General features: G+C 37.5%; 1 protein-coding gene across 1 annotated transcript in view; it reads right to left on the reverse strand.

Annotated features, from left to right (window-relative positions):
* KCNH5 (potassium voltage-gated channel subfamily H member 5) overlaps window positions 1–14,804 on the reverse strand; it is a 368,902-nt gene that overhangs the window by 297,949 nt on the left and 56,149 nt on the right. Inside the window, exons 5-6 of the mRNA XM_017533951.2 lie at window positions 9,599–9,714; window positions 3,331–3,723 (exon numbers count right to left, since the gene is read on the reverse strand). Of these exons, the coding sequence (XP_017389440.1) occupies window positions 3,331–3,723; window positions 9,599–9,714 (509 nt within the window). The remainder of the gene's footprint in view (window positions 1–3,330; window positions 3,724–9,598; window positions 9,715–14,804) is intronic.

The raw sequence follows: 14,804 nt of genomic DNA on the forward strand, positions 1-14,804 counted from the left end.
AAAAAAAAAAAAAAAAAAAAAAAAAAAAAAAAAATTAATAATAAAAACATCAACACTTAATATTTATTGAATCAAAGGGATGATATATTGTAAGAATGAAGTGATAAAAATGGTGCCTGAAAGTAGTGAGAGAAAGTAGAAAGGGAAGCTAAAATCTCACCTTTCATAGTGAGAAGTCAAAGACAAAACCTAAGACTGACAAAGAGGTAGTTATATAATCGTGTTGTTTGGTGACATGGAAGCAAATAATAAAAGAATCCCCTGAAAAATTTGAAAGTGGTTGCCTGCAGGGTCTTCTCTTTTTTAGAATGAGATATTGCCAACCTTTCTTTACAGAGATTTTACCAATTCATTCTCCCCTGAGCAGTATACGAGAGTGACGTGCCACATCCCACTGGATCAACTGAGGTCCTGTAAGGAGTAGAAGCCACGCCAGGGTTATTTACACAAGAATTTCACTGAGGTAGATGTCTGGGAAGGACAATGTGGGGAGCAGAGGAACAGGAAGAGCCTTTGGACTATAATGCAGGTCTAACACCTGTGAAAGAGGGGAGGAAGACTCAGGTAGGCAGAGGTAGCTTATGCTTTTACACAGTAAATAGACAGTCCCAGAGCAAAAGTGGCAGGTATGGGCAAGTTATAGTATTCCCACCATACTCAGACATTGCCTGGGACCAGCCCTGGGGAAATGTGTGAGCCCAGCTTCAATATGTGGGCTGCAGCAGATCAGAAAAGGCAGCAGTCTTCAGTTAACTGTGTTCAGTGACGCATTAGAAAATGATTAACAACTGGCTCTACAGAAAGCTTTTTAAAAAGGACTTAATTTGCAGCTTTTGTTACTTACTATAGTGTAAATACTCCCACTGTGGCTAATTTCAAGCTACCACTGTGAGATCACTAAATGCTGACTTGGGAAGAGATGCCAACAGCAGGCTTTCTAAAGCCAGGAACCCGACCAAGGGTGCTGCTGACTGTGCGCCACATAGCCAATGTTTATAAAAGGAGATTTCAGCAGTTCACCTACTTGGCTCCTACACTCAACAGCCTAGTGTTCTAACATAGCTTTGATCTTTGCAACGTGATAAATGAAAATAGTATTTAGTGTAGATTTACTTTGCATTTCTTGAATATGAGCAAAGTTGAGAATCTTTTTATATAATTGCAGTATTATACACTATTATAAATGTATTTATTATGCAATGTATTTACTGTAATACTAATCAAGCCAATCTTTTGATTATTTTTAATTGACAGAAATAATTGCATGTATTTACTATGTACAACGTGTCATTTTTAAGCATGTATGCATTGTGGAATGACTAAATCTAGCTAGTTAACATACGTGTTTCTTCACATAGTTATCATTTCTGCAGTGAGAACACTTCACACCCAATTTCTTAGCATTTTTCCAGAATGCAGCATATTATCAACTATAGTCACCATGTTGTATAATAGATTTCTTGGATTTAGTTCCATCTAACTGAATTTTGTATTCTTTGTCCGTCTCCCCACTCACTCCACCCCTGGTAATCATCATTCTACTCTCTATGAGATGAACTTTTCTAGATTCCACATGAGTGATTGTTTTTATTAAAATCTTTAGGCTTAGGTTCTAAATAACCAAAATCTCAATGTACTCATGTAATCATCTGTGTAGTGTGCAAAATATAAATACTGCTTAATTTTGAAAATACAAATATCATGTGATTTTTATTTTCAAAATTAACTCCTTGAACTCACTCCAGAAGATAAATTTGAAAAAAAAAATAAATCTCTGAAAGCTTGATACAGATGGAATCAAAACTTGGAAAATAAATTACCATGATTTCTTTTTTCCCATAATTTATAAAGTAACAATTACATGTACTATATCAAAATACAATGCCTATACTTAACTTTGGGGGAAATAATATTTATAGCATTATTACAGTTGATTAAATGTAAGTACTTTATGGAAAAGGCTTCTTAAGAAAAGCTTCAATCTATCTCCCAATACACATGGAGTAACAGCAGCAACAATAACAACATAATGGAGAATTTTCCATCTGAGCAGTTTACAGAGTAGAAACGATAGGAACATCATAGGGCGATTGAGTTAGTAACATTATCATTATGAATACATTTTCATAATAGATATATTCTATACTGACTCATTTATATATTATGAATTGAAATTACTGGTTATAGCCTATTAGCCTGGTGTGACAATTTAAATATCATCCACTATTAAGTTAGAGGCTGAGAAGCTGTGGATGAAGTGGTTTTTTAAGCTTTTACATGTTTTAAGTACTTCTAGGTGCACAGATAACACTGAAGAAGCAGAGTCTTAAATTAGACCAGACATCAGAAGCCATCTGATATGATTTGGCTCTGTGTCTCCACCCAAATCTCATCTTGAATTGTAATCCCCACATGTCAAGGGAGGGACCTGGTGGGAGGTGATGAGACCCTGCGGGCAGTTTTCCCCATGCTGTTCCCACGATAGTGAGGGAGTTCTGGTGGTTTTAAAGGTGGCAGTTTCCCCTGTGCTCCTTTTTCTCTCCTGCCACCATGTGACGAAAGTCTTTGCTTCCCCTTCACCTTCTGCCACGACCATAAGCTTCCTGAGGCCTCTCCAGACATGTAGAACTGTGAGTCAATTAAATCTCTTCCATTTATAAATTGCCCAGTCTCAGGTTGTCTCTTTATAGCAGTGTGAAAATGGACTCATATGTCATCCAATACCCACAAATATATTCAGACAAAATGTAAAGCAAAAGCTATGAGGAAAAAACCAAAGTGGCAAACATTCAAGAATTGCTCTTTCATGAAAATGTCTTATCTTTATGTTAACTCTATCACTGTTATCACATGTGTCTTGAGAGGAGGAGTCCAAAGATCTGTGAATGCGCAGAATTTTTAAATGCTGCAGCTTTTCAAAGAAAATGCATCTACTTATTAGGTTGTTATAAAAGTAAACGTGGGTTTTGCCATTAAAAGTAACTAAGAAAACTACAACTACTTTTACACCAACCTAATATCTTATTTCAATCAATTATCTGGTTTGTGAACCATATCTGACTTCAAATACAAGCCACTTTTCTTCTCCTCCACTTCTTCCATCCACAACCTCCAATTTCTAGTAATTAGCACTTTCAACCAGATATCAAGGAAAAGAAATAGATAATAACTAATTTAAAGTGATCAAATACAATACTTTTTGTCAAGGGTTTCAAGAAAGTTGAAAGTGGTGGCTAAAAAGGGGTTTGGATTATCTGTGGAATCCATTTATCCTGATGTTTTCAAAACATATGACCCATAGTACTCAGCAAATCAAAACAAAAAACTTACCTCATCCACATTTTCAAAGGCATTGATGATGTCATAAGGTAAACAAGACAGCAGATCGATCACAAACCAAGTTTTCAGATAGTTCATCCTTATGAGCTTAGGGTCAGAAATGACCTCTCCACCGGGCCCCACGAAAGTCGTGTGAAAATTTAAAACGATGTCAACCAGAAAAATAACATCCACCACACTATCCAGTACCAGCCAGGCTATGTTGTTCTGCTTCGTTTTGAAGGAAACGTTATAAGGAACCATAATGGCGGTGTAGAAGGTAAGAATTAAAATCACCCAATCCCAAGTAGTTTTAAAAGCACAATAATGTAAAATAATGTGTGGTGGCGTCTTTGGCGCTTCTTGTTTATACTGAGGAAGGATATCTGATCCCAGCTGAAGAACCTAAAAGAGAGAAAATGTGTTTATAAATGGCTAGGTTATCGCTGCCCAGTCAGTGATGAATTCAAATTTACTGGCAGTCAAACCACATCCAGTCATGCTCCATAGTTTTGCCTCCCTCTTCTCCTGAGCTGTCCCAAAATTTGTTCAGAGGAAGACATTCCAAGTCCAATCACTCCACCAAAGCTGATCTGTCTGCTGTTCCATCTGGCCTGCTATGACGCATTAACCAACACTGATCCACTACACTGCTGGATGTCCATGTCTGCAAGTGCCTCCTGCACGCTCATTCTGCAAGCCTGCCTACAATCACATGTCTCTCATGGACTATCCAGCAGTTATTTGAGTGACACACCGTTATCTACTCTTCATACATATTTAGCACCTCAGGAAGCATAATTTTGATTCTGATGGCCTTGCTGAACTCCGGCATCCCACTGTTGGTGATGTTGTTGTTGGGTGATATTCAGCAGTGTCCCTGATTCAGCAGTAGAAAGGGTTGTAAAGAGTATTGCCTGCTTTTTTCCTTTCTCCCTTCTATCTGGACTTAAAGAATATTGTGTTTCTTGCCCAAATGTAAATTTCCCTTAGGGGTAAAAAATACTAAATATTCAAGTTTGTTTCTGTATACCTATTTGACAAATGGAAAAATTTCAGTATAAGGTTGTATGAACTTTGAATTACTCTAATTAGGTCTAATTTTAATAGAAAACAAAGATAAAAAGCAGATGACAGAACAAGAGTAGAGGTTTGTGTATCCCTGGGCAAAGGCAACAAACATGGGACACAGCACTGCCTTCTGGAATCTGGAAATTGAGAATTCTAAAACACCGTTGAAGGGGCAAATCAAAAACTTCTGTCCCATGCCATCAATGAAACCAAAGAAAATGTATGTGTTAAAGAACTTGGTAAATGGAAAATTTTTAATGTTTCCAACACCTTTGCCCAACGTAGGATTCAATTATTCAGTGTCTCTAGGACTAATGGAACCCAGAAGGTAGGAGTCCAAAAGTCCAAATCATAAAATCATAAATGCATTACCTATTTATATGTAGAAGTGAATAAAAATAAAAATACTTGTTAACATGTAACTCTGAGTTATAATATATGCCACAAAGCAAAACAAATATACTAGCATCTTTAGAAGCTTGGGAGAATATCCTAAAGTTCCTTTCATATATAGAACTTACATATCTGAAAACTAGGAATATAATATCCATTGTCACTATTTTTGATGTGGAAAACATCATTGGTGGTCTCTTTAATTGTATGTTAGAATTGTTATTTTTATTTTGTGGATTATAAGAATATTTGTAAAGATATTTTACGTATTTGCCATTATTAGCACCTTAATTATATTTTTCCCATAATGTCTTAAATTGCTTAACAGCAAATTATCCTACAGGAGCATAGGCTTCATGTTGGGATGAAGTATTACATATATACAATTGTACATAATTATGACTTTTCTTTTGTCTTTCAACCACTAGCCTGTCAGTTCCAATTTCACTGTTTTAAACATGAAAATTGCCTTCACACTCAATGTTAGTATTTTACCATTTATATATACACAGTTTATGTTTAAGCACAAATCAAACTTGGGAAATAAGAACAAACTCAGTGCCGGGGTACACTACCACCTTCGTGGACCCTGAGCCTTTGTGCCTTCCTGAACTCCTTCCTCCCATTAAAAAAGTAAATTTTAAAAAAAGCCAGGTGCAATGGCTCACACCTGTCATCCCAGCATTTTGGGAGGCCAAGACAGGCAAATCACTTGAGGTCAGGAGTTTAAGACCAGCCTGACCAACATGGTGAAACCCCATCTACCCTAAAAATACAAAAAAATTAGCCAGGCATGGTGGCAGGTACCTGTAGTCCCAGCTACTCAAGAGGCTGAGGCAGAAGAATCGCTTGAACTTGGGAGGTGGAGATTGTAGTGAGCTGAGATCGCACCACTCACTGCACTCCAGACTGGGCGACAGAGCAAGACGCCATCTCAGGGAAAAAAAAAGTGTGTATATATATATATATATATATATATATGTATATATATATACACCCACACACATACACACACACACGCTTCATAGCAGTGCTGTTATTTTATATATATAATATATATATATAAAATAACATATATATTATAATATATATAATATATAAATAATATATATTTTATATATATATATAAATAACAGCACTGCTACAAAGATAAATATATTAATATCACACATTCAATGCTTGTTTTTACCTAAAAGTTACCCTTTTTTCTTCTGGTGTTAATAGAAATTGTATCTTGTGGGCCTGTAAAAGTGTAGTGGGGCCTGTGTGGACACTGTGCCTACCACGCTAACAGATGTCAGCCCTGCTCAGTACCCCAGATTAATGCAGGTCTCCTCTAATGATGGAATGGTATCACCCTGAGTTCAGAACTTCTTAAACCTGGCTATAGATCAGAATCATCTGTGGAAGTTTTAAAAGAATACAGTATACTTATACCTAGACCCCACCCTGGAGAATGATTAAATTAGTCTCGTTTGGGTTGTCAGAGAATCTATATTTTCAAATATTCCCAGGTGATTACAATGTACAGCCCAAGGTAAGATCTCTGTCTTACATTTCTTTAGACATCAGGTCACAATTCTCTAGACAGTGATTTGCATATGTAAAGCCCTCCAACAAATGCAAGATGAGGACAAGAAGGAGAAATAAGAAGAGGAGGAGGAAACGGTAGAAGAGGACAAGGAGGAGGAAGAAGAGGAAAATGGCAACAACAACAAAAAATAGTGCATAAGTGTTTGGGTTTGATCTTTTTCATACGCAAAGCACTACCTTAATCTTCACTCTATCCCTGGGCTCTTTTATAAAACAGTGAGTAACAGACTCTTCACTTTCATTGTTATTTCATGTGCGCTTTTATAAGCAATAAGCCTTTGGTGGACAGAGGATGAAATCACATTTTTGATGTATTTTTGTACCAATACAGACACATTCTTCCTCTCTGAAGATCTAAGAGCACTGACTCCAACAAAGTCAGGCCCACTGACTGATGTGGCCGGGTGCATATATTTATCTCTACACAACATAAAAGTGAACAAGCTGAAGGCAATCAGCAGGGTGTCAATGCATGTGGAAAATTAATTAACTACCTATGTGGAAACTGGAAACTTTGAAACTGGGGATCAGCTCCAAATTTGGGGGATCAGGTAGAATGGAGATTAAATTTATCTGTCTTTGAAAAAGTGAAAGAGCCTAAAATTCCCTAGCAAAACCAAATACTTGTGTTGAGTAAATTATGTGAGTTTTGAGTACCACTGGAAAAATAATATTGTACTTATTTGGTATTTCTTTTATGTCTATATTTGGAGATCTAAGAGCATGCACTACAGGTACTAGACTAAATCTCTATTGACAATCTTGTTATTATTTCTGTATGCTCTCTGAAATCGACCCTAAGATCTGACAGAAAGCAGTTTTATATCAGAATCAGGTTTACGAATAAGGGATGACTGATAAACTAACACTAATCACAGAGCAAAGTAAAAAAATAAAAATAAAAATAAAAAAACAGATGGGATGAAATAGGAATTAGTTTCTCAAAAATAAAAATGAGAAAATGTCAAGGGGAAAGTTTCTTTCTTTTCCCCTGACATAGAGAAAAAACAATCCTGAGTGACTCTGGAAAAAGAAGATTTTCCTCTCTACGGTCCCCTTCTACTTGTTCTCGCTCTATTGTGTAACAGACAAAAGAAAAACCCTGAATAGGGTGTGGTTGAGACCCCAAAGGAATCATGACTATAAAATTCAACAATCACAGAAATAAGCTTCTAAATTTCAGCTTGATTTACAGAAAGAAAATGGCAACTCTAGGCAAAAGAGAAATAGCTCCAAAATTTAAGCATTTTTGTAAAAGAAACATGTATCTCATTGTCTGCTTTAAATCTTGTACTAACTGCATATGACTTTTAAATATTGTGGTTATTATTACTAACTAATATTTAGTTATATTAGTGTCTTATTTTGGTCTTCAGAAACATGTCTGTACGTTAAAGGATTCATCCTTCCCCAAGCTAACAGTGCTATTTAAAGCAGAAAACCAAAAGTCTTTTTGTTAGCCATGGTCTAAGAAAAACATCATAGTCTTCCAAATTCAGGGAACATACTTTACTTCTTAATCTCCTCAAACCAGATTCAATATTTACAATGAGTTTAAGAAAGTTACTCTGAAGTGCCTCAACTCACTTTTCTGCAGCAGAGAAAATGACAAGCATTTGGATTTTATTTTATCTTTCTCTCTTTTGGTAAAAGTTACCTGAGAATACTTTGTGAGTACAACCGTCATGCTCAGTATAGTTTTCGTGGCTTGAAGAGCTTTTTGGCATCTTTTACATGAGTAATACAAATTACGGTTATAGAAAATTACGGTTACAGAAGACATGTGAACAATAAAGCTATTAGTGGCCTCAGAGTTCTGTCCTCATTTTTTTCTCCTCAGTCTCAGGGTAACATCATCTAGTCAGATGACTTGCGCAGCCATAAATGTGAGGATGACACTGAAGCCTAAAACTCAAACTAAAATATCATTCCAGAGTGCCAGACCCATAAGTCTCCCTGCTGTTCAGGCATCTGCACTAGGACCTCCTACAGGGCTCTTCAAACTTCGTATATCAAAAACCAAACTCATAGTCATTGTCGTCAAATCTTTCCTTCCTCTTATAGTTGTCATTTTATTAACCAACAGTACTACCTACCCTGTCATCTAAATCAAACACATAGAACTGGCCTGGACTCAACCCCTGTTTCACACACTATTCTAATGTATCAACAAATGTGTTCACTCTAATCTTAATGTGTCTGCAATCCCACTTCTGCTACCACTATCTTGCTGGCAACCATGGTCATTCTAACTGACTTACCTCTAGGGCTTCCTGACGGGTTTCCCTACCTACCCATTCTCCACAGAGCCACTAGGTCAAGCAGGAGTTTCTAATCATTTTGTGCCTTGGAATCCTATGGCAATCTGGTAAAAACTACGAATAACTGTTCTTATTGTGTTAATAAACACAATAAAATAAAACAATAAAAACATGGAATTTCACAAGAAACCAATTAGGACCCACCTCCCTTTGAGAGATTATTTTGAGGCACAAAGGTCATTTTCCTGGCACATGAGACACCAACCACCACCATTTCACTACATGCCACCCTACTTTCTCCTTCCCCATCTGAATTCAACTACACTAAAGTCATACTCGACATCATCATACCACCTCTTCTCTGAGCCTTTGTACATGCTGGCCTCCCTGGTAGGAATAAACTACATCCCTTCTTTATCTGACTAACGCTTACGTCTTCCCTTCAAGATTCACTCAGCCCAGGTATCATCTCACTCAGGCAGCCTTCACTAGGGCCCCATGTTTGGGCAAATTCTCCTGCATGGGCTCCCACTGCACCCTGTCATAGTATTTTTCACATCCTATGATCAGTTTCCTCTGTTGGATATTTAACCCCTTGAAGACAGAGCCCATTTCTTACTTATCTTTACATCCTTTGCAGAATGCCAAGCACAGACCACACCCTCAATACGTGTTTGCTGCATATATGCATGAAGAATGAATGAACTCTCTATCTCATATGCTCAAAGAAAACCTTACACTCTACAGACATGACCTGCGATGTCAAAAGCTGTATTCTCATTTCAAATGTTGGAGAGAATAAACAGAAATATTTGGGATTTCTATATTTCTACAAAGGAAACATAAATTATCACCTAAGTATTCATAAGATCATAGCCAGATATATCTATATTAAATCATTTTGTGGAAGAAAAATGTACCAACACCACCGTCTTGGGAAGCAAAGTCCATCTCATACTTACTTCAGCTAATCTTGAATGTTTGTGAACCACCTCAGTTTTATTCATTGGTGTGAGCTGCTGCAAAACACTTCGGCTATTTGTCAAAGCCCGTGTCAATCGGGCAAATTTCGTCCAACCTTAAAAACAAGAAAAGAAAAGTCTCAGTTTTTCATACACTATGAATAAGGAATGCAACATTCTTGATAGTATTAAAAGGATCTCACCAACCATATAATATCCAAAATGAATGCAAAGTGTCAAACAGAAGTATTTTCTTTCCTTCTGTATAGACATGCTCATATATTTGAAGGTGGCTATAAAATAGTGACTAATTTTTATGTGTGACCTTTGTGTTTTTCCCATATCTGTGATACAGTCCCTGCAGCCAAGGAAGCTATCTGTCTACAAAACTCCGTGCTCCTCTTTGCATTGTATAGGTTTCTTAACTGGGAAACAGCAGTCCAACCAGGAATATATTTCCCAGAATTTCTTGCATCTTAGTATTACCTATGTCCCTGGTTCTCACCAACGGAATGTAGACGGAAGTAATGTGTGCCAATTCCATGCCATGATTTAAGAAGCAACTGTGACTTCTCCATAATTTCTCCTTCTTTCTACCAGCTGGAAGGATGCACAACAAGGCCCAAGTGGATAGCAAAGCTACTGAATAACTGTGTGGGAAATGCCATATGCCAGCCAGGATCCTTAGCCTTGGACTGTTATATGAACAAGAAATGTGCTGCTTATTGTATTAAGCCACTGAAAGCTGGGGATTTGTTACAGCAGCGAGTCTTTCCCTAACAAAAACAGTCCTTCAATGTCTTTGTCTGCAGATATAACAGAATAAAGCTGAATTTCAACAAGTCTTACTTTTTTGTTTTACTGCATTTTAGGTTTTGGGGTACATGGGAAGAACATGCAAGATTGTTGCATAGGTACACACATGGCAGTATGACTTGCTGCCTTCCTCCCCATCACCTATATCTGGCATTTCTCCCCATGCCATCTCTCACCAACTCCCCACCCCCCAATATCCCTCCCCTATTACCCCCCGACAGACCCCAGTATGTGATGCTCCCCTCCCTGTGTCCATGTGTTCTCATTGTTCAACACCCACCTATGAGTAAGAACATGCGATGTTTGATTTTATGTTCTTGTGTCAGTTTGCTGAGAATGATGGTTTCCAGGTTCATCCATGCTCCTACACAGGACACGAACTCATTGTTTTTGATGGGTGCATAATATTCCATGGTGTATATGTGCCACATTTTCCCTGTCCAGTCTATCATTGATGGGCATTTGGGTTGGTTCCAGGTCTTTGCTATTGTAAACTATGCTGCAATGAACATTCATGTGCATGTCTTCTTATAGTAGAATGATTTATAATCCTTTGGATATATACCCAGTAATGGGATTGCTGGGTCAAATGGAATTTCTATGTCTAGGTCCTTGAGGAATCGCCACACTGCATTCCACAATGGTTGAACTAATTTACACTCCCACAAACAGTGTAAAAGTGTTCCTATTTCTCCACATCCTCTCCAGCATCTGTTGTCTCCAGCTTTTTAATGATCGCCATTCTAACTGGCGTGAGATGGTATCTCAATGTAGATTTAATTTGCATTTCTCTAATGACCAGTGATGATGAGCATTTTTTCATATGTTTGTTGCCCTCATGTATGTCTTCTTTTGTAAAGTGTCTGTTCATATACTTTGCCCACTTTTGAATGGGCTGGTTTGTTTTTTTCTTGTAAATCTGTTTTAGTTCTTTGTAAATTCTGGATATCAGCCCTTTGTCAGATGAGTAGACTGCAAAAATTTTTTCTATTCTGTTGGTTGCCGATTCACTCTAATGACTGTTTCTTTTGCTGTGCAGAAGCTGTGGAGTTTGATTAGGTCCCATTTGTCTATTTTGGCTTTTGTTGCCAATGCTTTTGGTGTTTTGGTCATGAAGTCCTTGCCTATGCCTATGTCCTGAATGGTTTTGCCTAGATTTTCTTCTAGGGTTTTTATGGTGTTAGGTCCTATGTTTAAGTCTTTAATCCATCTGGAGTTAATTTTAGTGTAAGCTGTCAGGAAGGGGTCCAGTTTCTGCTTTGTGCACATGGCTAGCCAGTTTTCCCTACACCATTTATTAAACAGGGAATCCTTTCCCCATTGCTTGTTTTTGTCAGGTTTGTCAAAGATCGGATGGTTGTAGATGTGTTGTGGTCTCCTAGGCCTCTGTACTGTTCCATTGGTCTATGTCCCTGTTTTGGTAGAAGACAAGAAATAACTAAGATGAGAAATAACTAAGATCAGTACCATGCCGTTTTGATTGCTGTAGCCTTGTAGTATAGTTTGAAGTCAGGTAGCGTGATGCCTCCCACTTTGTTCTTTTCACTTAGAATTGACTTGGCTATGTGGGCTCTCTTTTGGTTCCATATGAAGTTTAAGGTGTTTTTTTCCAGTTCTGTGAAGAAGGTCATTGGTAGCTAATGGGAGTAGAGTTGAATCTGTAAATTACTCTGGGCAATATGGCCATTTTCACGATATTGATTCTTCCTAACCATGAACATGGAATGTTTCCCCATCTGTTTGTGTCCTCTCTTATTTCGTTGAGCAGTGGTTTGTAGTTCTCCTTGAAGAGGTCCTTATATTCCTTGTTAGTTGTATTCCTAGGTATTTTATTCCCTTTGCAGCAATTGTGAATGGTAGTATGTTCTTGATTTGGCTCTCTTTAAGTCTGTTATGGTGTATAGGAATGCTTGTGATTTTTGCAAATTGATTTTGTATCCTGAGACTTTGCTGAAGTTGCTTATCAGTTACAGGAGATTTTGGGCTGAGACAATGGGGTCTTCTAGATATACAATCATGTCATCTGCAAATAGAGACAATTTGACTTCCTCCTTTTCTATTTGAATACCCTTTATTTATTTTTCTTGCCTGATTGCTCTGGCTAGAACTTCTAGTACTATATTGAATAGGAGTGGTGAGACAGGTCATCCTTGCCTACTGCCACATTTCAAAGGGAATACTTCCAGTTTTTGCCCATTCAGTATGATATTGGCTGTTGGTTTGTCATAAATAGCTTTTATTATTTTGAGATATGTTCCGTCGATACCTAGTTTATTGAGGGTTTTTAGCATAAAGGGCTGTTGAATTTTGTCAAAGGCCTTCTCTGCATCAGTTGAGATAATCATGTGGTGTTTGTCTTTGGTTCTGTTTATGTGGTGAATTATGTTTATAGACTTGCATACGTTGAACCAGCCTTGCATCACTGGGATGAATCCTACTTGATCATGGTGGATAAGCTTTTTGATGTACTGTTGCAATTGGTTTGCCAGTGTTTAATGGAAGATTTTTGCATCTCTGTTCATCATGGATATTGGCCTGAAGTTTTCTTTTCTTGCTGAGTCTCTGCCGGGTTTTGGTATCAGGATGATGTTGGTCTCATAAAATGATTTGGGAAGGATTCCCTCCTTTTGGATTGTTTGGAATAGTTTCAGAAGGAATGGTACCAACTCCTCTTCGTAAGTCTGGTAGAATTCAGCTGTGAACCCATCTGGACCTGGGTTTTTTTTGGGTGGTAGGCTCTTAATTGCTGCCTCAACTTCAGACCTTGTTATTGGTCTATTCATGGTTTCGACTTCTTCCTGGTTTAGGCTTGGGAGGATGCAAGTGTCCAGGAATTTATCCATTTCTTCCAGGTTTACTAGTTTATGTGCATAGAGTTGTTTGTAATAATCTCTGATGATGGTTTGTACTTCTGTGGAATCTGTGGTGATATCCCCTTTATCATTTTTTATTGCATCTATTTGATTATGCCCTCTTTTCTTTTTTATTAATTTGGCTAACAGTCTATTTTGTTGATCTTTTCAAAAAACCAGCTCCTGGATTTATTGATTTTTTGAAGGTTTTTTTGTGTCTCTATTTCCTTCAGTTCTGCTCTGATCTTAGTTATTTCTTGTCTTCTGCTAGCTTTTGAGTTTTTTTGATCTTGCTCCTCTAGCTCTTTCAATTTTGATGATAGGGTGTCAGTTTTAGATCTCTCCTTGCTTCTCATGTAGGCATTTATTGCTATGTATTTTCCTCTAGAGACTGCTTTAAATGTATCCCAGAGATTCTGGTATGTTGTGTCTTCATTCTCGTTGGTTTCGAAGAACATCATTATTTTGGCCTTCATTTCATTGTTTATCCAGTCAACATTCAAGAGCCAGTTGTTCAGTTTCCATGAAGCTGTGTGATTCTGAGTTAGTTTCTGAATTCTGAGCTCTAACTTGATTGTACTATGGTCTGAGAGACTGTTTGCTATGATTTCCATTCTTTTGCATTTGCTGAGGAGTGATTTACTTCCTATTATGTGGTTAATTTTAGAGTAGGTATGATGTGTTGCTGAGAAGAATGTATATTCTGTGGATTTGGGGTGGAGACTTCTGTAAATGTCTATTAGGTTGCTTGGTCCAGGTCTGAGTTCAAGTCCTGGATATCCTTGTTAATTTTTTGTCTCATTGATCTGTCTAATATTGACAATGGGGTGTTAAAATCTCCCACTATTATTGTGTGGGAGTCTAAGTCTCTTTGTAAGTCATTAAGACATCCCTTATGTATCTGGGTGCTCCTGTATTGGGTGCGTATATATTTAGGATCATTAGCTCTTCTTGTTGCATTGATCCTTTTACCATTATGTAATGTCCTTCTTTGTCTCTTGTGATCTTTGTGGGTTTAAAGCCTATTTTATCAGAAATGAGAATTGCAACTCCTGCTTTTTTTTGCTCTCCATTTGCTTTGTAAATCTTCCTCCATCCCTTTATTTTGAGCCCATGTATGTCCTTGTATGTCAGACTGGTTTCCTCAATACAGCACACCAATGGGTTTTGGCTTTTTATCCAATTTGCCAGTCTGTATCTTTTGATGGGGGCATTTAGCCCATTTACATTGAGGGTAAATATTGTTATGTTTGAATTTTATCCTGCCATTTTGATGCTAGCTGGCTGTTTTGCCCGTTAGTTGATACAGTTTTTTCACTGTGTTGATGCTCTTTACCATTTGGTATGTTTTTGGAGTGGCTGGTACTGGTTGTTCCTTTCTATGTTTAGTGCCTCTTTCAGGAGCTCTTGTAAAGCAGGCCTGGTGGTGGTGAAATCTTAGTATCTGCTTGTTCACAAAGGATTTTATTTTTCCTTCATTTATGAAGCTTAGTTTGGCTGGATATGAAATTTTGGGTTGAAAGTTCTTTTCTTTAAGG

This window comes from Cebus imitator, unplaced genomic scaffold (assembly GCF_001604975.1).
Source record: "Cebus imitator isolate Cc_AM_T3 unplaced genomic scaffold, Cebus_imitator-1.0 Scaffold83, whole genome shotgun sequence".
Classification (NCBI taxonomy): domain Eukaryota; kingdom Metazoa; phylum Chordata; class Mammalia; order Primates; family Cebidae; genus Cebus; species Cebus imitator.